General features: G+C 46.6%; 1 protein-coding gene across 3 annotated transcripts; it reads left to right on the top strand.

Moving 5' to 3' along the window:
* Nucleotides 1-1,939: 1,939 nt before the first annotated feature.
* Nucleotides 1,940-26,254, top strand: LOC121531743 (overexpressed in colon carcinoma 1 protein homolog). 3 transcript variants are annotated; one of them, XM_041837161.2, is made up of 6 exons: nt 1,940-2,185; nt 8,846-8,870; nt 13,063-13,098; nt 13,405-13,484; nt 24,545-24,581; nt 24,743-26,254. In XM_041837161.2, exons 1-5 carry the CDS (start codon nt 2,143-2,145, stop codon nt 24,547-24,549), a joined length of 189 nt encoding a protein of 62 aa, XP_041693095.1. In that variant the 5' UTR covers nt 1,940-2,142; the 3' UTR covers nt 24,550-24,581; nt 24,743-26,254. The 3 variants fall into 3 exon arrangements, 2 of the variants coding, with proteins under 2 accessions (XP_041693095.1, XP_041693094.1); XR_005994184.2 differs by lacking the exon at nt 24,545-24,581 and having other exon boundaries at nt 1,943-2,185; nt 24,743-24,864; nt 24,962-26,254; XM_041837160.2 differs by lacking the exon at nt 24,545-24,581 and having other exon boundaries at nt 1,943-2,185.
* The last annotated feature ends 615 nt before the right edge of the window (nt 26,255-26,869 follow it).

The following is a 26,869-nucleotide window of genomic DNA, read 5'->3' as shown; positions in this document are numbered from 1 at the left end:
ACGACGCTGGGCCAATTGTGCACCGCCCTATGGGACTCCCGATCACGGCCGGTTGTGATACAGCCCGGTATCGAACCCAGGTCTGTAGTGACGCCTCTAGCACTGCAATGCAGTGCCTTAGACCGCTGCGCCACTCGGAAGGCCCTATCATATCTTTTTTTTTTTACTTTCTCAGTTTTCTTTCCGCAGCCTCCAACTTCATATTGGCCATATATAGATCCTTGTAGACTTTGGATCTGTTTTTTTGCACCTTTCTACAGCCTCTCTGTCTTGGGGTTTCCGAGTTTGAATAGGAGGGGGAATCCGGTGCCATTTGAGGGGCAGGTAGGTCATCATTTTGTAGCTGTAAGACTTCAGGTGAGTGTGGTGGTGTGTTTCTTGACAGGTATGACTCCATATCCACTCTTTTCTGGATAGTTGATCTTCTGTTTCTTTGGTTTATTTTCCATTTCCTCCTGTTTTCCCTCTTTTTTCTCACTGGGAAAGTTGTGAGATGGGTTTCAGTTCACCACTTTCTTTTATCTTGATTTATCTTTATTTTTGTTTCTTAAGATACTCTTGGTATCTTATAGGATCTTGTTTGATTTTGTTTATATATGTCCTTGTCCTCTCCTTGGTTGATTTAGGGGGCATCTTACTATTCATATCCATGGTAACCAAGTACACAAACTAAAAAACTAAAAAACGTTATTATCATGTAATTTGCTTGTCTTGGTGGTAATGACACAATACTTAGAGACGACTGTATTTTGTGTAAAAAAGGTAACAAATGGCTTATGCACATCTAATATGTATATAGTTTCCATTTAATTGACTCTTTTTTTTTAAATAGGTGCATTCAATATTTTCTAATTATCAAGACTTTTGTAAGTGTAATACATAGCAGAATGTCAAAAGTCTGGGTGTGAGACACAAACTGTGCAAAACAGTGAAATCTAGACATGTTGTGCACAAAATACATTTTCAACATGTTCGGACAAACTCAAAGAGTTTTTTGCACCAAAGCAATTCTCAAGTGGGGAGTTATGCCACGTTCACGTGCTAGTCGGAACAGAAATGTCTGATTTGCTAACCGGTTATATAGTAGTTATGCACGTGCTGCTTTCAACCAGTTAGCAATGTCGGAAATGTCAGAGTTACCTAGTTCCGACTAGCACATGAACGCAGCATTCCATGCGGCTATCTAGGCAGCATATCAAAAACGCTACACAGACACGCAGTCTAATTAGCGATTGAATGTTTAAAAACATTTGTCATCATTGCAAACATTGTCTAAGCAAGAGGCAGACATGCAGTTAAAGTAGTAGTGTTCTTTTTCAGCGACGATATGGCAGCAACTACAAAGATTTGCCTACATCACCCAAAACGCAGTTAGATTTTGCTCCAATGCACTACATCCTGCTTGTGCAATTGCAGACAGAGGAGGTTGTAGCCTTCATGATGGCCTTGAATGTTCGTTCAAATCGCCATAGGGTTTTTATTTCAGCTGAGGCAGAGACATAGGCTACATCATCATGGTTCGGAAGAGGGTGAGAAACATGAAGGTAAGTGGAGTGTGTGAGCAGCAGCTAAGTAAAACAAAATGTGTGTGTAAAATAACATACGCGCATAACGTGATCCGGATTGAAAACTTTGTATTCGTTTATTTTAACATACATTTATATTTTAGTAATTTAGCAGACTCTTATCCAGAGCGGCCATGGATTTGGGGAGTCATACATACAAGCTGGAACATCCCATTTTAAAGCCTTACCGAACTGGAAGCTTGCCATTGGCTGGCTTCCTCGACACCCTCCTGCCCATTCCCCCGTTTCCTGGACAACCCTGTCAGGGTGGAGAAAAAGAGCTAATCATGTGAGGACAGAGCATCTCTCTCTCTCTCTCTCTCTCTCTCTCTCTCTCTCTCTCTCTCTCTCTCTCTCTCTCTCTCTCTCTCTCTCTCTCTCTCTCTCTCTCTCTCTCTCTCGCTCTCTCCCCCCTCCCTCTGTGTATATAACAGTATCTCCATGCTTTCACACACACCACTCAGTTCAGTGTTACAGAGGGGATGGACACAGAGTGCAGGAGCATACCACCAAATAGGAAATCAGTGTGACTGAGACACATAATACAACTCCTTCCCAGAGGCAGCGTCTATGCAAAATGGGTTGTGGCAATTCCTCAGCCGCCAGCACCTCAGGAGGGGGTGAGTGTTCCTGTTCCAGATCGGGGGGGGTGTTGGACATTTTCACTGTGTATGTGTGCTTTATAAAGTGGTTTTCTGCATCCAGGTGTGTACCGTATGTGTATGGTGATCTCAGGGGTTGACAGTAGTTGGGTGCAGAGGGTGCCTCAGGGTTTTTAGGCTCAGACTTTGACCCCTGGTAACCAGGAGACAGCAAAGTCTTTAGGAATTTAAAGCTAAAATGGTCTTGTAAGGCTTTCAAGGACGAGTCTATAGGCTGTGTGTGTGGTTTCACATAAGTCTGTGGCGGCTAGTTCTCTCAATGGGTATTGTGGATGAAAGAAAGACAGGACTTTGACATCTCAGCAGCTATCGGTCGTCCGTTTTTGTATCTCCAGGTGATTGATGCTGGCTCTCCTTGTGACTGCTCCTTTTGAAATGCTTACTCAGTATCCTAGTTCCATTCATCAAAAGCCCACAAAAGGATACATTTCAATGGGCAAATACCTTAAGCTCTTACTCCTACTTGTGAATGTTTCTGGTTAATAGGTTAATACACACTACACGGTTTTTCTGAAGTAATATACTGTTTTTCTGAAGCAATGAGCAATGACTGAATAAAAATACATTTTCTTTATAGCAATCACTGGCTGCTGCTGCGGTCTGAGAATGATGGTAATAGAATCAGAGCGCCTGTGGAATTACCTCACTAACCATCAGAGCAACAGCGTTGCGTGTGTGTGTGTGTGTGCGTGTTTCAGCAAAGGCCAGACAGGCTCCTTGTCTAACAGAACCCCAGGCAGCTAATGGGAAAAACGGCTTCATGTTTTATTTTCTCTGAATTTGCTCTAGTTCCACTTCCTGGAAGGCAGACCCTGGAGGAAAATGCTGTGAACTTGTAGTCTAGCTGTGTAGTAGGTGAGAAGCATGATTATGTATGAGTGTTATACAAAGGGAAGATGTGTGAGGGTCTCTGTGAGGGATCATTAAGCCCATGGTTAGAGGTCACTCTCAAGCTCAGGGACAAGGACATGTGAGGACATGTGACACTGTCATTATGATGCATGTGTGGTAGAGGTCAGAACTATTTATCTATGAACTCAACAGCTTAGGTACAGTGCCTTGCAAAAGTATTCATCCCCCTTGCCGTTTTTCCTATTTTGTTGCATTACAACCTGTAATTTAAATTGATTTTTATTTGGATTTCATGTAATGGACATACACAAAATAGTCAAAATTGGTGAAGTGGAATGAAAAAAAGAACTTGTTTCAAATAAATCTAAAAAATCAATAACGGAAAAGTGGTGCATGCATATCTATTCACCCCCTTTGCTATGAAGCCCCTAAATAAGATCTGGTGCAACCAATTACCTTCAGAAGTCACATAATTAGTTAAATAAAGTCCACCTGTGTGCAATCTGAGTGTCACATGATCTGTCACATGATCTAACCAAGAGGCACCACCAAGCAAGCAGCACCATGAAGGCCAAGGAGCTCTCCAAACATGGTCAGGGACAAAGTTGTGGACAAGTGCAGATCAGGGTTGGGTAATAAAAAAATATCAGAAACATTGAACATCCCACGGAGCACCATTAAATCCATTATAAAAAAATTGAAAGAATATGGCACCACAACAAACCTGCCAAAAGAGGCAACAGAGTGACCAAAGATAACCCTGAAGGAGCTGCAAAGCTCCACAGTGGAGATTGGAGTATCTGTCCATAGGACCACTTTAAGCCGTACACTCCACAGAGCTGGGCTTTACGGAAGAGTGGCCAGAAAAAAATAAGCAAACACGTTTGGTGTTCACCGAAAGGCATGTGGGAGACTCCCCAAACATATGGAAGAAGGTACTCTGGTCAGATGAGACTAAAATTGAGCTTTTTGGCCATCAAGGAAAACGCTATGTCTGGCGCAAACCCAACACCTCTCATCACCCCGAGAACACCATCCCCACAGTGAAGCATGGTGGTGGCAGCATCATGCTGTGGGGATGTTTTTCATCGGCAGGGAAACTGGTCAGAATTGAAGGAATGATGGATGGCGCTAAATACAGGGAAATTCTTGAGGGAAACCTGTTTCAGTCTTCCAGAGATTTGAGACTGGGACAGAGGTTCACCTTCCAGCAGGACAATGACCCTAAGCATACTGCTAAAGCAACACTCGAGTGGTTTAAGGGGAAACATTTAAATGTCTTGGAATGGCCTAGTCAAAGCCCAGACCTCAATCCAATTGAGAATCTGTGGTATGACTTAAAGATTGCTGTACACCAGCGGAACCCATCCAACTTGAAGGAGCTGGAGCAGTTTTGCCTTGAAGAATGGGCAAAAATCCCAGTGGCTAGATGTGCCAAGCTTATAGAGACATACCCCAAGAGACTTGCAGCTGTAATTGCTGCAAAAGGTGGCTCTACAAAGGATTGACTTTGGGGGGTGAATAGTTATGCACGCTCAAGTTTTCTGTTTTTTTGTCTTATTTCTCATTTGTTTCACAAGAAAAAATATTATAGTGGTAGGCATGTTGTGTAAATCAAATGATACAAACCCCCAAAAAATCCATTTTAATTCCTGGTTGTAAGGCAACAAAATAGCCACTGTACATATACTGACTGGGATAGAATCAAATGGAATTTGCTCCCTTTTTCTGTGTGCACAGACACACTACATGGTCAGAAGTATGTGGACACCCCTTCAAATTAGTGGATTTGGCTATTTCAGTCATACCCCGTTGCTGACAGGTGTATAAAATCAAGCACACAGCCATGCAATTTCCATAGACAAACATTGACAGTAGAATGGCCTTACTGAAGAGCTCAGTGACTTTCAACGTGGCACCATCATAGGATGCCACCTTTCCAACAAGTCAGTTCATCAAATTTCTGCCCTGCTAGAGCTGCCCCGGTCAACTGTAAGTGCTGTTATTGTGAAGTGGAAACGTCTAGGAGTAACAATGGCTCAGCCGCGAAGTGGTAGGCCACACAACTCACAGAACGGGACCACCGAGTACAGAAGGGCTCAGCATGTAAAAATCGTCTGTCCTCGGTTGCAACACTCCCTACAGAGTTCCAAACTGCCTTTGGAAGCAATGCCAGCACAATAACTGTTTGTCGGGAGCTTCATGAAATGGGTTTCCATGGCCAAGCAGCCACACACAAGCCTGAGATCACCATGCGCAATGCCAAGTGTTGGCTGGAGTGGTGTAAAGCTCGCCACCATTGGACTCTGGAGCAGTTGAAACGCATTCTCTGGAGTGATGAATCACGCTTCACCATCTGGCAGTCCGACGGACAAATCTGGGTTTGGTGGATGCCTGGAGAACGCTACCTGCCTGAATGCATAGTGCCAACTGTAGAGTTTGGTGGAGGAGGAATAATGATCTGGGGCTGTTTTTCATGGTTCGGCTAGGCCCCTTAGTTCCAGTGAAGGGAAATCTTAACGCTACAGCATACAATTACATTCTAGACGGTTCTGTGCTTCTAACTTTGTGGCAACAGTTTGGGGAAGGCCCTTTCCTGTTTCAGCAAGACAATGCCCCCGTGCACAAAGCGAGGTCCATACAGAAATGGTTTGTCAAGATCGGTGTGGAAGAACATGACTGACCTGCACAGAGCCCTGACTTCAACCCCATTGAACACCTTTGGGATGAATTGGAATGCCGACTGCGAGCCAGGCCTAATCGCCCAACATCAGTGCCGACCTCACTAATGCTCTTGTGGCTGAATGGAAGCAAGTCCCCGCAGCATTGTTCCAACATCTGGTGGAAAGCCTTCCCAGAGCCTTCCCAGAAGGCTTTCCACCTTTGCTGTTATAGCAGCAAAGGGGGGACCAACTCCATATTAGTGCCCATGATTTTGGAATGAGATGTTCGACAAGCAGGTATCCATATACTTTTGGCCATGTAGTGCATCTGTCAATATTCAATACAAAGGCCAATACTAAAATGACACTACACCCATCCGTAACAGTATCGGAATCGGTAGTGTATGCCTAAATGTGATCATATCAGCAGTGTTGCACAACACAGCTGTTAGACAAATTATCAGTGGTATTATGTATGTGAGTTTGTTTAAAATCTCCTCACAACCTGTAGCCCAATTGTTGTATCTTTACAATAATCAGGTACGGGACGTTTTGATTCCCACTCCGTTTTCATTCCACACCCATGTGTTTGTCCTAAGACTCAATGGGACAGTGCCTTCTAAACGTACTGGATATTGGGCCCCTCGTCCCTCCTCTTGTGTAACCAGATCTGAGGGTCTTGATAATGAATAAGCTTTTGTAAGGGTTGTGAATGGGCCACTCTGTTCTGTCTTAAGGCACACCCCATGTACTGTTACTGTATAAAGGCTTTCGTCTCATCTTCTATAACTAAGGATAAAATTGTGGTATTTGTTATGAATTGGAAGATGCATATTTCACATTTCTAATGTCATTCCTTCAATTACATGAGTATAATTAGGTGGACAGCTTTGTAGAATAGCATAGGGACACTGTAGGTGTTTGTCAATGTCAAGTGGTGTTATTATGGAAATGATGGAGGACAGGGGAGGGAGTGTTGTTACCTTGTTTTTTAAAAGGTATATAATGTTCCATTGCATACAAGGACAGATTCTTGAGACACAGTAGTGAATACAGAACATTCAATTATTCGCAGAATAAAGTAGAATCCATTGTATTTTGTGATACAAATGAGGAAGGTGAATGAAGGTCAATTGAATTGACAATTTCTAGGAATTTAGTCGTAGTTGAGGAAGGTGACTTAAGGCAACTTTAATGGATTGGAATGGAATTCATTTTGTGATCTAAGCTACATTTATACAGTGTGACATATTAAGCTAGATGATGTATGACCATAGCTACATGATGCGATCTACCTGACATAAGCTAAGTCCACTGCAGGTTGTTGGTCCATTTGACCCTTGCTGATCAAGGTTAGCCGTCTTTGATACAGAGTATACCTGACATCCATCAAGGTCCAACCCTCTCTAAGGTCCAACCCTCTCTATCCCTCCTGTCCCCCAGAGCCAATGCTGGCTTTGTTGTGACCTCTACATTTCTCTGACAACCTCCATAATACAGAGAAAAATGTATCTGACATCCATCCAGGTCCATCCATCCCTCCCTGTCACTCCTCCCTCAGAGCCTGTCCACCCATCTCTCTCCCTCCTCTCTCTCAGAGCCAGTCCTAGCTGCTTTGTGACCTCTACCTGTCTCCATTACTTGTATCTGCCCTACATGGCCTACCTACACATCCATGTCAAGGCCCCTCTCCGTGCAGTGTGAAGTTAGTGATTAGGGTCAGGAGTCCATACAGTCGACCCAGGAGAGCTCTGGAGTGCCACTCGAAATCCGCCAACAACTCTTCTGTCAAATTACAGGAAGCCCTAAGAGCCCAGTCAGCCCACATCACCCTCAGCGCTCTTTCTGTCCTTTTGACCGGGCAATTCCAGGAGCCTTTACAGTGGGCCTTAACCTGTACCCCCACACATTGACTTGGTACCGGTACCCCCTGTATATAGCCTCGTTATTATTATTTTATTGTGTTACTTTTTATTTAATTTTTTACTTTAGTTTATTTAGTCAATATTTTCTTAACTATTTCTTGAACTGCATTGTTGGTTAAGGACTTGTAAGTAAGCATTTCACGGTAAGGTCTACACATGTTGTATTTGGCGCATGTGACAAATAACATTTGATTTGATTTGAAGTGGTGGTCATTAAGCCTTGCCTCATTAACATCTGTAACATCTTCAAAGAGTGGGAAGGGAGCCGTTAAGTCAGATAGTTGTGTTAATAAAAGTGATGTATGGAGCCTATAGTATTTCCGATATAGCAAGGTACTGTAGAGACTGGCGCGTTGATTAAGTGTTATTGTTTCTGGGGGCTCTGTGTTTAACTTTATTGTGGATGAGAATCAGTGTTGAACGTCCACTCTAAAAAATGCTGGGTTGTTTGGTTGACCCAACTGCTGGGTTGCAGGTGTTTGGTCACTTAGTTGGGTTGTTTTCTTTCTTTCTAACATTTTTTAGAGTGTAATGATGATTCAAAGACAGTTTGTCATGTTTGATGTTTCTGCATGTAATGCACTGCATCCCTATAAATAAACCAGACACAGTACAAAGAGGAGCGAAAGAGTGTGTCAATGGATAAGTAATGGTGGGCTTGATGTTGTCACGATCGTCGTATACAGAGGACCAATGCGCAGCGTTATTTGCGAACATGCTTTTATTATTGATACACGAACAAAATAACGATACGTGACGTCCAAAGGTGCAAAACACAAACCTACAACAGGAACAAGATCCCACAAATACTGTGGAAAAACAGACTGTTTAAATATGGTTCCCAATCAGAGACAACCAGCAACAGCTGACACTCGTTGCCTCTGATTGAGAACCACTCTGGCCAACATAGAAACACAATAACTAGAACACCCTAGAAACACAAAACTAGAACAACACAAAGAACACTCACACCCTGGCTCAACATACAAGCGTCCCCAGAGCCAGGGCGTGACAGATGTGATGCGTGTGGAGTGGTCTTTTGCTGTCAGACAAGACCACCTCAAATCACCCCCCCACTTACTGGGTAAAATTTACATTTCTATTGTAATCCACACGTTATGTAGCATCCAGAACAAAATAATGAGAATTGAGTAATTAGGTCTTTCTTGTGTTCACAGGACCTGCAGAAACCTCCAAAGATTTGTAAGTACAGCAACCGTCTCATAGATTACGGTTTCAGAGACTCAGCAAGGTATTGCCTGGGAGGGAGGGAGGGAGGGAGGGAGGGAGGGAGGGAGGGAGAGGGAGAGAGAGAGATAACATTTACATTTACATTTTAGTCATTTAGCAGACACTCTTATCCAGAGCGACTTACAGATAAGCAGGGGTTTTCCTGTATGGCATAAACTTATTAGGTTATCATTAGAAACACTGATTTAGAAATAGAGAAAGAAATAGAGAAACGTAATGTAATCTGACTAAATTCAAAATGGGCTATTACACTAGTCTTATGGATATTACATTGCAAGACCTCAAAATGCCTACTTTCATGTAATCCAATTAAAATGTTCAGTCTTTTGTATCAAGGCCTTCACATCTTTTGCCTAGAATATTAGTGTGTAGAGAAATGAATATATGTTCCAGTACTGCTATTACAATGAATTAGCCTTGTTCAATAAATCGAAGGAACAGTAATTTTCCATTTAAGGCAAATTGCATTAATTATGTTATAAAGGGAACATACGCCTTCACCAGGCACAGTGTCTCACATCCATCATCACGGCGTGGGAAGGGGGAGCAGGAACCCATTTCCAAAACATTTTCTTGAATCAATCTGTGTGTGTGCGTGGGTGTGTGTGGTGTGTGTGCTTTCTGATAAACATCTGAGCAGCTACAGTGTTTAATCCAGGACCCATGGGGACTGACAGCAGCACACTGCCAACCACAGCCAGTCAGTCACACATCACACCAAGGGTTCAGCACTGCAGCGCAACACACACCTCCAGTCCTGCTACACACACACACACACACACACACACACACACAGCTCATAACCAAGTCATCCAGGTCAACTATACGTATTGTGATGTCACGAGAGGCTGTGTCCTGGAGGGACGTTACATCCCCCTGAGGTGGCTGCAAACCCAGACAGCTATGGCTCCATCTGCTGGTATGGTCGGGAACTCCACCCCTCTATGGCCAATCTTCCCACGCAGCTGAAACAAATGAGGAGCTGATGAGCTGAAGGTTTGTTGAAGGGAAGAGACACGGTCTCCAAGCTGGGCTCGCTGGAGGACAAGAGTGCTGCACGTCCACTTCCAGAGGAATATAAGGATTTGGAGATACTTACCTTTGGGAAATACTCACCTTTGGATATATGCACCGGTGGAAATACGTGTGGGACATTTGGAAGGACGTTTTGCTGGGTTGGCCACTAGCTGCAACGTGGAATACAGTAAGACTGGGGAAAAGTTATTTGAGCGAGTGAGAGTTATGATTTTGGATGTGGAAGAGACATCCCTGAACTGTTAACCCTTAAAGAGCCACAAGAGAACAGAATTGTGTTATACTTTCGTTAGTTTCCCAAGACCTTTAATAAAATCCTTGTTTTGATTGAACCTGGTCTCCTTGCACTACTTGAGCAATCCCGCTGAAAGCTGTGTAGCCTCTCGTGACATCACAGATGGTGGAGGATGCGGGCACGCTCAAGCGTTAATAGTGCATGTCAGAGGAGGATACCGAAGGTTTGATCACCCAGTTTTCCAAGTTGGCCGTAGGCTCCCCGCCGACTGAAATGGAGGACATATTGAAAGCCCTTGTTGCTGGCCAGCAAGCCCAGATGCAAGCAAACGTGGCTCTCTTGGAGGAGCAAAAGAAAGCCAACCTTCTGAAGGCAGAGGAATTGCAGTTGCAGAGACAGAGGGTGGTCCAAAATACCCGCCCAATAAAGGCAAGTGACTTTATATCTAAGATGGGAGCTACCGATGACATTGAGGCATACCTGCATGCATTTGAGGCCACGGCCACTAGGGAAGCCTGGCCCAAGCAACAGTGGGTTGGTCTGTTAGCCCCCTTTCTAACCGGGGAATCGCTGAATGCTGTCCGGGACCTGGGCCCTGACCAGGTTACTGACTATGATGCCCTGAAGTCTGAGATCCTCAGCAGATATGGACTCACAAAGTTTGGTATGGCCCAGCGCTTTCACAGCTGGACCTTCCAACCAGACCAACCTCCTCGGGCGCAGATGCATGAACTTGTCCGAATCGCAAGGAAATGGCTGGATCCGCAGAGGAATACAGCAGCGGCGGTGGTGGAGGCCGTTGTGGTGGATCGTTACCTACGCGCCCTGCCTTATGAGGCAAAAACGGTTCATCAGTCAACAGGCCTTGACCACGGCTGATCTGACCGTGGAAGCTGTGGAAAAGTACCAGGCCACAGCGGAGATGCTGAATGCTTCCCGAAAAGACCCCAGGAGTGCGGCCCCACCACAAATGGGAAGAACCCGTCCAAAGGACCCCAAGGTCTCGAACCCAGCCACGTCAGGACTTATCCCGGCTCCAGGGGGAGCCAGAAACCAGGCGGGTCCAAGAAGAGTACACCAGGAGGGGGAAACTCGACAGTGTTACCGGTGTGGGGAGATGGGACATATCTCCTGGCAGTGTGGGAAACCAGCCGATGAACCTATGCCCACTGCGGAGTCCTCCAGCTCAGCACCCACACACCGTGTTGCCTCGCTCTTGGGAGTCGTAGATGGCGGCCCAGATCGACCCCCCCACCTGCCCGGTAACTGTGAATCACCATGATGTGGAGGCCTTACTGGATTCTGGTAGCCGGGCCACCCTGGTGCGTAAGGATTTGGTGGGCCCAACGTGTCTGACCCCGGGGAAAGTCCTCCCAGTTTCCTGTGTCCATGGGGACACCAGAGAATACCCCATTACTGAACTTACAATGACCAGCACACGGGGAACCATACACACGACGGCGGGGGTGGTTGATTCCCCTCCCGTCCCTGTCCTAATTGGACGAGACTGCCCAGCCTTTTACCCACTCTGGAGAGAGTCTCAGGAGAGGATAACCCGAGTACCTCGGAAACGGAGAGGCAAGACTCATCCTGGGAAGGCTCCGGTGCAATCCTCCGAGTTACTCACTCCCGCCCCGGGCTCTGATAGGGATGGCAGGTGCCCAGACCGACACAGAGACGGAGGTACAGAATCTGGACAAAGAACTGTCTGGTCTGAAGGGGACCGCTGAGAGGTATCGTTTGTTAAAGCAACAGTTAGACATGAAGACAGAAGAGTTAGATATCCTCCAGGCTAAACTCCAACAGAGCTCCTTCCCTAAGCAACAGGAGGAGCTGGAGAGGCTGCGCAGGACCATCGAGGAGTGTGAGGAGACCCTGCGCAGTAGTAAGGAGGTCCAGAAGAAGGCAGAGGAGAAGTACAAGGTGTTGGAGAACAAGATGAAGAATGCGGAGGCAGAGAGAGAGAAGGAACTGAAAGCTGCTCAACAGAAGCTAAACTCTGCTAAAACCAAGGCTGATGCGTTCAGTAAGAAACTCAAGGAGAGACAACAGGAGGCTGAGTCCCTGGTCCTAGAGGTGGAGGAGTTGAAGAGAGAGCAGGCTGGCAAGCACCACGGCAATGCGGACGCCCTCTCCCGGCGTGATGCCTTCTTCGCTGCCTTTACCCCGACGAGGACGTCGGTCCCGAGGAGGGGGATGTGTGATGTCACGAGAGGCTGTGTCCTGGAGGGACGTTACATCCCCCTGAGGTGGCTGCAAACCCAGACAGCTATGGCTCCATCTGCTGGTATGGTCGGGAACTCCACCCCTCTATGGCCAATCTTCCCACGCAGCTGAAACAAATGAGGAGCTGATGAGCTGAAGGTTTGTTGAAGGGAAGAGACACGGTCGCCAAGCTGGGCTCGCTGGAGGACAAGAGTGCTGCACGTCCACTTCCAGAGGAATATAAGGATTTGGAGATACTTACCTTTGGGAAATACTCACCTTTGGATATATGCACCGGTGGAAATACGTGTGGGACATTTGGAAGGACGTTTTGCTGGGTTGGCCACTAGCTGCAACGTGGAATACAGTAAGACTGGGGAAAAGTTATTTGAGCGAGTGAGAGTTATGATTTTGGATGTGGAAGAGACATCCCTGAACTGTTAACCCTTAAAGAGCCACAAGAGAACAGAATTGTGTTATACTTTCGTTAGTTTCCCAAGACCTTTAATAAAATCCTTGTTTTGATTGAACCTGGTCTCCTTGCACTACTTGAGCAATCCCGCTGAAAGCTGTGTAGCCTCTCGTGACATCACAGTATGTACAATATGTTTGTGCGTTGAGCATTGTATCCAGTCATGTGAGCTGATCTGTGATTCTTGTCTCAATCAGGACAGATGAGCCCTCACCAGACGATGAGAAAAGAAGGTAAGTCCTATCGTCCTACTCCTCACTGCTCTCCTCCTCACTGTTTTCTTCCTGCTCTGAGAAGGTTGATCCCAAACACAATCCAAACCATGTGTGTTCTTACAGTCATTAGATGGTTGGATTAGATTAGTCCCCTGGACTGCTGCTTCCCTAGTGTGTTTTGGTTACATACTGTACACACACATACACCCACTGCAGCACTAACTCACATGATGCACTGTTGTTGGTGGGAGTCTGCCAAAGTACATAGTCTTTGAGTCATGTGCTCTTTGATGTGACTTTTGACCCTTTTTCCTACTCCCTCAGGAACTATGGCGGGGTGTACGTAGGTCTACCATCTGACATGACCACTGTTGCAGCCAGCCAGTCCAAGTCCACAGACAAAAGTAAATATGACAACTATGTATACTGTACAGTATCTGTGTAGTGGGGATGTGAGGATGATTGGACTGTTGTACAGCAGGATGGTCATCGGTGGATACTCATTGCAATACAATAGGTTGTTACAAGTTTTCCACTTGTATTGACTGTACAGGACATATCAGATGATCTACCCCTCCTGAACATGGACACACCCCTCCCCTTTTGCTATAAAGTATTGCATTGTCTGCTTAGTTGATGCCCAGAATAGACTGATTGATTCCTCCATTATGTGATGTCAATACAGCCTCCAATTGCTGTCCTTCGATTACAGTTTTTTTCAATTGCTAACACGCATCGGTCAATACTGAAGCCATGTCAAGGGGTGCTGAAGGTGGGTGTGGTGTATGAATCATGCGCAGGACGCAGAGGCTCAGTCCAAAGGCTTTAGTGCAATATTCATAAAAGACAAAAGCACAATAAGCCCGAAGGCGAATACACGGCGCACACAGGTGACAAAACAAACGGCGCACAAACATGTGCAAAATAACCTCTCCAAAACACTGGAGGGAAAATGTAGCTCCAACACGAAACAGAAGCGCAATCACACACAACGACAAGCACACACAACGAGAACTAAATAGGACACTAACGAGGACTAACAAGACACAGGTGTACAACATCCAGACAAAACCAAACGAACATGAAACATAGATCGGTGGCAGCTAGTACTCCGGGGACGACGACCGCTGAAGCCTGCCCGAACCAGGAGGAGGAGCAGCCTCGGCCGAAACCGTGACAGTACCCCCCTCTTGACGCGCGGCTCCAGCCGTGCGCCGACCCCGGCCTCGGGGACGACCAGGAGGACACGGAGCAGGGCGCGCGGGATGGTCCCGGTGGAACTCCGACAGGAGAGATGGGTCTAGGATGTCCCTCCGCGGCACCCAGCACCGCTCCTCCGGGCCGTACCCCTCCCACTCCACGAGATACTGGAGACCCCCCATCCGGCGTCTAGAGTCCAAGATGGACCGAACGGTGTACGCCGGAGCCCCCTCGATGTCCAGTGGAGTCTCCCCTATCTCATTGTCCTGGAGTGGACCAGCTACCACCGGCCTGAGAAGAGACACATGGAACGAGGGGTTAATATTCTTATACTCAACAGGTAGATGTAACCTATAACACACCTCGTTCAATCTTCTCAGGACTTTAAAGGGCCCCACAAACCGCCGACCCAGCTTCCGGCAGGGCAGGCGGAGGGGTAGGTTTCTGGTAGAGAGCCAGACTCGATCTCCGGGTGCGTACACCGGCCCCTCACTGCGGTGGAGATCGGCGCTCGCCTTGTGACGAAGGACGGCCCGCTGCAGGTGGACGTGGGCAGCGTTCCACGTCTCTTCCGAGCGCCTCATCCAATCATCCACCGCAGGGGCCTCGATCTGGCTCTGCTGCCAAGGTGCCAGAACCGGCTGGTAACCTAACACACATTGGAAGGGGGTTAGGTTAGTAGAGGAGTGGCGGAGAGAGTTCTGGGCCATCTCGGCCCAGGGAATGTACCGTGCCCACTCCTCCGGCCGGTCCTGGCAATACGACCTCAGAAACCTACCCACATCTTGGTTGACACGTTCTACCTGCCCGTTACTCTCCGGGTGGTACCCTGAGGTAAGGCTAACCGAGACCCCCAAACGCTCCATGAACGCTCTCCAAACACGAGAGGTAAACTGGGGGCCTCGATCAGACACTATATCCTCGGGTACCCAGTAATGCCGGAAGACGTGGGTAAATAGGGCCTCAGCGGTCTGTAGGGCAGTAGGAAGACCCGACATAGGGAGAAGACGACAGGCCTTAGAGAACCGGTCCACAACGACCAGGATGGGGGTATTCCCCTGAGAGAGGGGAAGGTCTGTCACAAAATCCACCGAGAGGTGGGACCATGGTCGTTGTGGAACGGGCAGGGGTTGTAACTTACCCCTGGGCAGATGTCGGGGCGCCTTACACTGGGCACACACTGAGCAGGAGGAGACATAAACCCTCACATCCCTAGCCAAAGTGGGCCACCAGTATTTAGTGCTAAGGCAATGCACCGTCCGGCCGATACCCGGATGTCCAGAGGAGGGTGACGTGTGAGCCCAGTAAATGAGTCGATCCCGAATCTCGAGCGGAACGTACTTCCGACCCTCAGGACACTGTGGAGGGCTGGGGTCGGTACGCAACGCTCGCTCGATTTCGGCATCGACCTCCCACACCACCGGTGCCACAAGGCAAGACTCCGGTAGTATGGGAGTGGGCTCAACGGACCTCTCCTCCGTGTCATACCGCTGGGACAGCGCATCCGCCTTACCATTCTGGGACCCAGGGATGTACGTGATTTTAAATATGAACCTGGGTAGAAACATACTCCATCGAGCCTGGCGAGGGTTCAGTCTCCTCGCTGCCCGGATGTACTCCAGGTTCCGATGGTCAGTCAAAATGAGGAAAGGGTGTTGAGCCCCCTCAAGCCAATGCCTCCACACCTTAAGGGCTTGTACTACAGCTAACAGCTCCCTGTCCCCAACGTCATAGTTACGCTCCGCCGGGCTGAGCTTCTTAGAGTAAAAAGCACAGGGGCGGAGTTTAGGTGGCGTGCCGGACCGTTGAGAGAGAACGGCCCCTATACCAGCCTCAGACGCATCTACCTCAACCTGAAAGGGTAATGCGGGATCCGGATGCGCCAGCACCGGAGCCGACGTAAACAGGTCCTTCAGTCTCCTAAAGGCCCTGTCCGCATCGGCTGACCACTGCAGGCGCACCGGACCCCCCTTCAGAAGGGACGTGATGGGAGCTGCCACCTGTCCAAAACCCCCGGATAAACCTCCGGTAGTAATTCGCAAAGCCCAAAAACTGCTGCACCTCTTTTACAGTAGTTGGGGTTTGCCAATTACGCACAGCGGACACACGATCCACCTCCATTCTCACCCCTGACGCGGACAACCGATAACCCAAAAAGGAGACTGACTCCTGGAAAAACAGACATTTCTCTGCCTTGACATATAGGTCGTGCTCCAACAGCCTCCTCAATACACGACGCACCAGGGTTATATGCTCGGCTCGGGTAGACGAGTACACCAGAATGTCATCAATGTACACGACCACCCCTTGTCCCTGCATATCCCGGAAAATGTAATCTACGAAGGATTGGAAGACTGATGGAGCATTCATCAACCCATATGGAATGACGAGATATTCGAAATGACCTGACGTGGTACTAAACGCTGTCTTCCATTCGTCACCCTCCCTAATGCGCACCAAGTTATACGCGCTCCTGAGATCCAGTTTTGTGAAAAACCGCGCTCCATGCAATGACTCCGTCATGGTCGCAATCAGAGGGAGTGGATAACTATATTTCACAGTAATCTGATTGAGACCACGGTAATCAATGCACGGGCGCAACCCTCCATCTTTATTTTTCACAAAAAGAAGCTCGAGGAGGCGGGAGAAGTGGAGGGCCGAATGTATCCCTGTCTCAAAGATTCGGCTATGTAAGTCTCCATAGCTTTTCTCTCCTCTTGAGACAAAGGATACACATGGCTCCGTGGGAGCGCTGCTCCTGCCTGGAGATCAATCGCACAATCCCCCTGTCTATGAGGAGGCAACTGCGTCGCCCTAGTTTTGCTAAACACGAGAGCTAAATCCCCATATTCAGGAGGAATGTGCAGTGCGGGCACTTGGTTTGGACTTTCCACCGAAGTCGCCCCCACGGAAACACCCAGACATCGCCCCTCGCACTGAGCAGACCACCCATCGAGAGCCCTCTGTTGCCATGAAATAGCAGGGTTATGGGTGCTTAACCAGGGAATCCCCAGCACCACTGGGTACGCAGGAGAGTCGATCAGATACAGCTGTATAGTCTCCTCATGACCCCCCTGCGCACACATCCGAAGTGGCGCTGTGATCTCCCTGATCAACCCCGACCCCAACGGGCGGCTATCTAAGGCATGAACGGGAAAAGGTTTGTCAACAGGTAGGAGAGGGATCCCTAACTCAAAACAAAACTTCCGATCAACAAAACTCCCAGCTGCGCCTGAATCTACTAGCGCCTTATGCTGGGAATGAGGTGCAACCTGTGGAAAACAAACAGGTATACAAAAGTGCGCAACAGAAAGCTCTGGGTAAGTGGGACGTCTACTCACCTGGGAGGCCCCCCAGTGCGTGGCCTGTTGTCTTCTCCCCCGGAGAACCCTCCCCAGCACCTGGCCGCAGTGTGCCCTCCACGACCGCACTTGGTGCAGGAGACAGGCCCCCTCGGGCTCCTCCTCCTCCGTTCTCTAGCGCCCGGCACCCCCGAGCTCCATAGGGCTCGGCTCGGAGGTGCCGGAGGGCGGAATGGACGGACTCCCCTCGGGACGTCCACGGGTGGCCAGCAGGGTGTCCAGACGGATGGACATATCGACCAACTGGTCGAAGGTAAGATGGGTATCCCTGCAGGCCAACTCACGTTGAACGTCCTCTCGTAGGCTACATCGAAAATGGTCGATGAGAGCCCGTTCATTCCACCCTGCATCCGCCGCTAGAGTCCGGTACTCTAGAGCGAACACCTGAGCGCTCCTCCTCCCCTGTCTCAAATGGACTAGACGCTCCCCCACCGCTTTGCCCTCAGGTGGATGGTCGAACACGGCCTTGAAGCGGCGGGAGAACTCGGCGTAGGTGATGGTGTGGGCGTCCATCTTCCTCCACTCGGCGTTAGCCCACTCCAACGCCTTGCCCGTGAGACAGGAGATGAGGGCGGAAACGCTCTCGTATCCCGAGGGCACCGGGTGTACAGTGGCCAGGTAGAGCTCCACCTGCAGGAGGAACCCCTGACACCCGGCAGCTGTTCCGTCATACGCCCTCGGGAGCGAGAGCCGAATCCCCCTGGGTTCCGAACCTGGGACTGGTGGACCGACCGATGGGGTGGGCAGGGTAGGTGGAGGTGTGGGTACCCTGCTGGCCTCCCATCGGTGCAAGGTGTTGATTACCTCCTGTAGAGCGGTCTCCAGTTGTCTTATCTGGCCCTCTTGCCCACGGAGATGCTCCTCGAGCGACACAGGCGTCACTGCCGATCCTGCTGATTCCATGAAGGTGTGTGATTCTGTCAAGGGGTGCTGAAGGTGGGTGTGGTGTATGAATCATGCGCAGGACGCAGAGGCTCAGTCCAAAGGCTTTAGTGCAATATTCATAAAAGACAAAAGCACAATAAGCCCGAAGGCGAATACACGGCGCACACAGGCGACAAAACAAACGGCACACAAACATGTGCAAAATAACCTCTCCAAAACACTGGAGGGAAAATGTAGCTCCAACACGAAACAGAAGCGCAATCACACACAACGACAAGCACACACAACGAGAACTAAATAGGACACTAACGAGGACTAACAAGACACAGGTGTACAACATCCAGACAAAACCAAACGAACATGAAACATAGATCGGTGGCAGCTAGTACTCCGGGGACGACGACCGCTGAAGCCTGCCCGAACCAGGAGGAGGAGCAGCCTCGGCCGAAACCGTGACAAGCCACTTTTTCAAAACTCTTCACACAGTCTGCATTACCAACATGCATTACCAACATGCATTGGCCAAACAGTTAATCTCTCCTCCAAAACTCACTAACACCACCAAAACACTTCATACATGTTTCAAAATAAGCTTGTTCGACCATACACTGGCAACATTTCTCACTCAGAAAGCATACATTGTCACTCAAAACACACTGACCTAAAAAAACACTAACAACAGGGAGCATTACATAAATGATGAACATTCCTCTTTGAAGTTTGAATGATTTTTCACATTAATCAGTATTTCATTATAGAATAAGAATAACACCTTTTCACTTTATTGATTGTATTAAAGTATATGTAACCAGAATGATTCAGAAATGCAGCAATTTGCTTCAATAGCCTTTATTTTTTCTATATATTTGTATATAGTAATTTACTTGTGAACATTTTTGTTGAAACAAAAAACAAATTCCTGAAATTCCAGGGCTGCAATAATAATTTAAAAAAAAAACATCAACAACATGTATATTATAATCACTCATACTGTACAGTAGTGTGAGGGTTCTAGTTCTCCCCCTCTCCTGCATTTGGCCACTAGTTCTCATCAACATCACATCTTATTTCTTCTCTGGCGATGCATCTTGGAAAGTATCTTCTGGAATGTCTAATCCAACCCTGGCAGTCTTCAGGAGAAGTGTCTCCACACCCCGCATTCATGGCATCCAGTAAGGACATCTGGTCATGTGGATAGTGGTCCTCTATGGGGTTTAGGAAGGGGGAGTATGGAGGCAGGAATAGTACTGACATTTTGGGATGTGCAGCAAACCAGTCTGTGACTGCAGCAGAGTGGTAGAATGCCACATTATCCCACACAACAACAAAGGTAGGTGAGTTTCTTGCCCCTCTCTCCTCTGCTGTCAATTATGCAGATCATCCAGAAAATAAATGAGCCTCTCTGTATTGTAGGGGCCAATGAGTGGTTTGTGTAACAGCAAATTATCATTGGACAGTGCTGTTCACATTGTGATATTAGCTCCTCTTTGGCCTGGGACATCCATGGTTGCTCTCTGTCCAATCACATTTCTGCCAGGTTGAATTTTTGCCAGGTTGAATCTAGCTTCATCCACAAAGATGTATGTATGTGCAGTTTGCCTGGCTTCCATCTCCATTACTCTCTAAAATACAGTAAATCCACAGTTTTACAGTACTTTACATTATGTATAGCTGTGTATGTACCCTGTTTGGTTATTGAACAGACATCTTACCTGGACATATTGATACCGGAGTTCTTTCACACGTTCACCGTTTCTCTCAAAGGGTACAGTGTACAACTGCTTCATCCTTATTTTATGTTTCTCTAGGACTCCGGCAATTGTCGTTGTACTGACTGTATTCACATTCCCAAAAGTGATATTGTCTGCCAGCACTCTGTCCCGAATTTCCCGCAGTTTTATTGCATTGTTGCCAATTACCATGTCAACAATGGCAATTTCCTGCACATCTGATCATATTCTGGCTCTCCCTCCTGTGGGAGGCAACCTTTGGATCCTACTGAAAAACACAAAACAATCAATATATTTCAAAATGTCAGTACATGTAAAAATGTGAACATACTGTATTGTACTGTAGTTCAATTATCATTGAAGGATGCACATCTCACCTGTTGTTTTGCCGGAAAATGTGTATTATTGATGCAACTGTTGAACGCTGCAGATTTGGTTGCACCCTTAAACTGGCCTCTCTCAAACATGGTCAATAATTGTGGCCCTTATCTCATCAGAGACCACCGCTCTTGGTCTTCCTCTCATTTGTCCTCCACGCATTCTCCCTCTCCCTGCCACTCTTCTTTCCCCACCAACCTGTCTTCCTTGATCCATGTTTCCAAACTAAATCATTCCGAAGCCGTCCTCTTTTGTCTGTTATGTAACGAGACTAAAAACAGGACACTTGGGTAGGCTTTCAGCTGAAATTGCAATCAGCTGTGTTTGGAATGATATTCTGCTGAGATTTTCTATATGTTCTATAAGCACGACATTTGCCATCATTCTGTTTTTAATGTGTTTTTAACAGTTTTGAAAACAGTGTGTTAGCATTTGAAAACATGTGCTGCAAATATATAGTTGTGCAGGTGGTGGAGTATGAATGAGAAAAGAGTTCATGGATTTCGGAAAATGTGGTCATTGAATGCATTTTGTGTGAAAGTAATGAAAAATGATTCACAGTTTGGTCCACATACACTTCTGTTTCGCTGACTGTGTGAAGAGTTTTGACAATGTGACTTCAGTTTTGACCAATGCATGTTAGCAATTGAAAAAAACTGTAACCATTTATTACAGTGCATTCGGAAAGTATTCAGACCCCTTGACATTTTTCCACATTTTGTTACGTTACAGCCTTATTATAAAATGGATTACATTAATTGTTTTCCTCATCAATCTACAAACAATACCCCATAATGACAAAGCGAAAACAGGTTTTTAGAAATGTTTGCAAATTAAAAATACAATAAAAACAGAAATACCTTATTTACATAAGTATTCAGACCCTTTGTTATGACACTTGAAATTGAGCTCAGGTGCATCCTGTTTCCATTGATCATTTACATTTTTACATTTTTAGCAGACGCTCTTATCCAGAGCGACTTACAGGAGCTCTGGATTAGAACCAGCAACCTTTCGGTTACTGGCACAACGCTCTTAACCACTAAGCTACCTGCCGCCCCATCCTTGAGATGTTTCTACAACTTGATTGGAGTCCACCTGTGGTAAATTCAATTGATTGGACATGATTTGGAAAGGCACACACCTGTCTATATAAGGTCCCACAGTTGATAGTGCATGTCAGAGTAAAAACCAAGCCATGAGGTCGAAGGAATTGTCTGTAGAGCTCTGAGACATGATTGTGTCGAGGCACAGATTTGGGGAAGGGTACAAAAACATTTCTGCAGCATTGAAGGTCCCCAAGAACACAGTGGCCTCCATCATTTTTAAATGGAAGAAGTTTGGAACCACCAAGACTCTTCCTAGAGCTGGCCGCCCGGCCAAACTGAGCAATCGGGGGAGAAGGGCCTTGGTCAGGGAGGTGACCAAGAACCCAATGGTCATTCTGACAGAGCTCGGGAGTTCCTCTCTGGAAATGGTGGAACCTTCCAGAAGGACAACCATCTCTGCAGCACTCCACCAATCAGGCCTTTATGGTAGAGTGGCCAGACAGAAGCCACTCCTCAGTAAAAGGCACATGACAGCCTGCTTGGAGTTTGCCCAAAAAAACCGAAAGACTCTCAGACTGTCACGGATTCAGCCGAGGCTGCTCCTCCTCCTTGCTCGGGCAGGCTTCGGCGTTCGTCGTCCCCGGAGTACTAGCTGCTGCCGATCTATGTTTCGGTGTTTGTCTTGTTTTTTCTTTATTGTTTACACCTGTTTCCCATTATGTTTTATTGTGTTCCCTTTATAACCCTCTGTTTCTCATTGTGTATTGTGCGTAATTGTTTTGGTCTTTGCGGCAGTTGCCCATGTGTGCGGGTCGTATTATTTCCACTCTGTATGAGGTTGCCTTTGTACTTTGTATTTGCACTGTATCCAGTAAAGTATTTGCCAGTAGCTCGGTGTCCTGCTCTTGACTTCGCCTACCGCATACACGTCGCTGTGACACAGACCATGAAAAACAAGATTCTCTGGTCTGATGAAACCAAGATTGAACTCTTTGGCCTGAATGCCAAGCGTCACGTCTGGAGGAAAACTGCCACCATCCCTATGGTGAAGCATGGTGTGGCAGCACCATGCTGTGGGGATGTTTTTCAGCGGCAGGGACTGGGACACTAGTCAGGATCGAGGGAAAGATGAACGGAGCAAAGTACAGAGAGAGACTTGATGAAAACCTGCTCCAGTGCGCTCAGGACCTCAGACTGGGGCGAAGGTTCACCTTCCAACAGGACAACGACCCTAACACACAGCCAAGATAATGCAGGAATGGCTTCGGGACAAGTCTCTGAATGTCCTTGAGTGGTCCAGCCAGAGGCCGGACTTGAACCCGATCTAACATCTCTGGAGAGACCTGAAAATAGCTGTGCAGCAACGCTCCCCATCCAACCTGACAGAGCTTGAGAGGATCTGAAGAGAAGAATGGGAGAAACTCCCCAAATACAGTTGTGCTAAGCTTGTAGCGTTATACCCAAGAAGACTTAAGGCTGTAATCGCTGCCAAAGGCGCTTCAACAAAGTACTGAGTAAAGGGTCTGAATACTTATGTAAATGTGATATTTCGTTTTTTATTTGTAATAAATTTGCACAAATATCTAAAAACCTGTTTTTGCTTTGTCATTATGGGGTATTGTGTGTAGATTGATGAGGGGGGAAAAACAATTTCATCTATTTTAGAATAAGGCTGTAACGTAACAAAATGTGGAAAAAGTCAAGGGGTCTGAATACTTTCCGAATGCACTGTATGTAACGACCTGTTACATTAAAAGAGTCAACATCAGGAAAAAGGGAAATACTGTACATGAAAGTCCCTTGAAGACTGTATCTTTCTACAGAAGGTCAGTTTGTGTACGCCATGTTCAAAGAAAACCCCACATCATCCTCAAAGAAAACCCCACATCATCTTCAAACAAAAGTCAGTCCCAGTCATAAAGGGAGTTGAGGTGAAAAGTTCAGTGTGTGAGGATTGTTTGCACAGAGATCCTACAAATCCATTCTCTGTCTGTCTGTTTGCCAAAGTTAGCCTTCATAAGATTAATCGATTTATTCTCTTCCTGTCCTCTGGCTCAGTGGCAAATTATAATATGACTGGGAGGTATTTGAACATTTATTGTTCCTATGAATATGTTTCTATAGAGCCCTTTGGGAAGGTCACAATTCCCTGAATCAATCTGTGTATGTGTGTGTGTGTGTGTGTGTGTGTGTGTGTGTGTGTGTGTGTGTGTGTGTGTGTGTGTGTGGCCTAAACGTGAGTTAAAAGATAATCAGCCAGGGACCTTGGAAAGGTGTGTAGTCGACTGTCAGCTTCTATTGACCTTGTTGTTGGTTATGAGATGCAGTAATAACAGCAGTAGCAAGAGCAGAAGTCTATGAGGTCAATATCTGCAGAACATATGGCTGTTGATGGTTTAGGAGTTGTGAGACATCTGATGCCAGTAGTGTGGCATCTGTGTCCTTATTGGAAAGCGAGACTGGGAACCTGAGGCTGTGAATTCTTGGTAATATGGATTTCCATAAGGATGTGGAGGAGCAGTGTGTGTGTGTGTGTGTGTGTGTGTGTGTGTGTGTGTGTGTGTGTGTGTGTGTGTGTGTGTGTGTGTGTGTGTGTGTGTAGTCCCCTGTAGCTCAGTTGGTAGAGCATGGCGCTTGCAACGCCAGGGGGGGCCAGAAAATGTATGCACTCACTAACTGTAAGTCGCTCTGGATAAGAGCGTTTGATAAATGACTAAAATGTAAAAAAATGTAAATGTGTGTGCGTTTGTGTGTAATATGATGGATTGAAGTAGGCAACACAAGGAACTTTGACTCAAAAGCCTAATGTTCACCATTTTCATAATGTTTCTAATTATGCTGTCTCTCTTTTTCTCTGTAGACTAACAGATATAGACTAACATTGACATACAACACAGGTACACAACCATTTTCACATCGTCTTGACATGAAAATATAGCACAATTTAATGACAGCCTGCATTGATTCTTAATTTTGTACTCAAACACAAAAGCATCTTACGTAAACTGGTGGCTGACTTTGACCTCTGTATGACTGTATGTGCTATTCTTCTTTTCAGGGCTGTAGCTACAATAGACATTACATTCCTACGTTGAGAGGAGGATTACTGACTCATCCTCACAACCCTGCCTCCGTAAGAGTGAGACAGACTGAAAGACCTTGGAATCAGGCAGATATGAGGTCAGCCTACTTGAGGAAACTGACTCAGAATGGCACCGAGTAGACCTTCAATGGACGCCTTTGTCTGAGGATTCTTTGCCCTTTCTGACCCTCACAGGAAGCCGGGCAGCAGCAGAGAAGTCGGGTGGCTACAGGGCGACAGCGGACATTGGGACCAACATTCTGGCATCTGGGGCTATGTTCTGGACTAGCTCCTTGTGTTTAGGAAGAGATGTGACACACACAGCCCAGTGACACTGAGACACCTCCTCGACAGGCTCTGTAATCATTTAATCAAGTGCATCTATTGTGGCTGGTGTAGATACATGTTTTATGTAGTGGAAGGGAAAGTGCGGGTCAAACATAAGCAGTGATATTCACTTTTATGATTATGGAGTATTTTAGGTCACCCAGTTTTCTTTTTTTTTTTCAGAGATACTGTAAATAATTTCAGAGATTCATGAAAACAACATTCTGTAACCCATTTGGAGATTGTGTTGTGTTATTTTCTGGTTGGTTGCTGCTATCGCTTTTTAAACCACTTGCATTTCATACAGATGGACCTACTTGTAACTTTTGGTACCAAATGGATGGGGACCTCCCGTGGCTGTACTGGCTGGTTCTGTAGCCTGACTGTACTGTAGCGAGCATCTGTTGTGTGCGTCATTCATGTCTGAGATTGTTAAATGTAATTTAACCTTTGAATCATGCTAACATTACATAATCAGTCTGGCTGGGGCATATGACTCAAGATGCGTTGAGAATACTACTTTTTTTATTTATTTTTACCCACAAAGGTCTGAACTAATCTGAGATCTGACTTCAGCAGATTGTTAACAATGCATGCATTATACTCCAGGTGCCAGCAGCTGATGTCAGTGTTCCACATACAGTAGCTCTTATCAGCCATTTTAGCAGCTGCGTTACCATCCAGAACTTGTTGTTTTAAAAAAATACATTAAATTTTTACGGGGAGTTAAACTCTCCACCTGCAATTTGTAAAATGTATTTTCTATTTGTAAAATTCAAAAATGATTCCTTTGAAACGAAATGTACAAGTTTTATTATAACAGTTCATTGGAAAGATGATCAGTCAAATAGCATCTGAACTACATTGTTTGGCAAAGGGTTGCCTAAACATATTTGAATCTATATTTCTCATTATGAACAACTGTATCAGTGAATAACACAGGCAGCATATTCCTGCACCACAATATCTCCTCCCAAAGCATGAATTAGAGGTCTGAAGGGAATAGAGAATCCATCCAAGGTCATTCATCTACATGCAGTTCCTGTTCGTTTACTGATCTAATAAATGTATGATCTAATGAATGTATAATCCAGGCACTTGTCATCTCCCGTCTGGATTACTGCAACTCGCTGTTGGCTGGGCTCCCTGCCTGTGCCATTAAACCCCTACAATTTATCCAGAACGCTGCAGCCCGTCTGGTGTTCAACCTTCCCAAGTTCTCTCATGTCACCCCGCTCCTCCGCACACTCCACTGGCTTCCAGTTGAAGCTCGCATCTACTACAAGACCATGGTGCTTTCCTACAGAGCTGTGAGGGGAACGGCACCTCCTTACCTTCAGGCTCTGATCAGACCCTACACCCAAACGAGGGCACTACGTTCATCCACCTCTGGCCTGCTAGCCCCCCTACCTCTACGGAAGCACAGTTCCCGCTCAGCCCAGTCAAAGCTATTCGCTGCTCTGGCACCCCAATGGTGGAACAAGCTCCCCCACGATGCCAGGACAGCGGAGTCACTGACCACCTTCCGGAGACACTTGAAACCCTACCTCTTTAAGGAATACCTGGAATAGTATAACAGTAATCCATCTACCCCCATTTAAAAAAGAAAAAAAAAGAAAAAAGGATTGGTTGTCCCACTGGCTATCCTAAGTTGAATGCACCAATTTGTAAGTCGCTCTAGATAAGAGCGTCTGCTAAATGACTTAAATGTAAATGTAAAATGAATGTACAGCATCTTCACCACCACGACCACAGAGGAACAAGGAAGTAGGCCAT

The sequence above is a fragment of the Coregonus clupeaformis genome, chromosome 19, assembly GCF_020615455.1.
Source record: "Coregonus clupeaformis isolate EN_2021a chromosome 19, ASM2061545v1, whole genome shotgun sequence".
NCBI classification, from domain to species: domain Eukaryota; kingdom Metazoa; phylum Chordata; class Actinopteri; order Salmoniformes; family Salmonidae; genus Coregonus; species Coregonus clupeaformis.
This window is presented reverse-complemented; position numbering and strand designations above follow the sequence as displayed.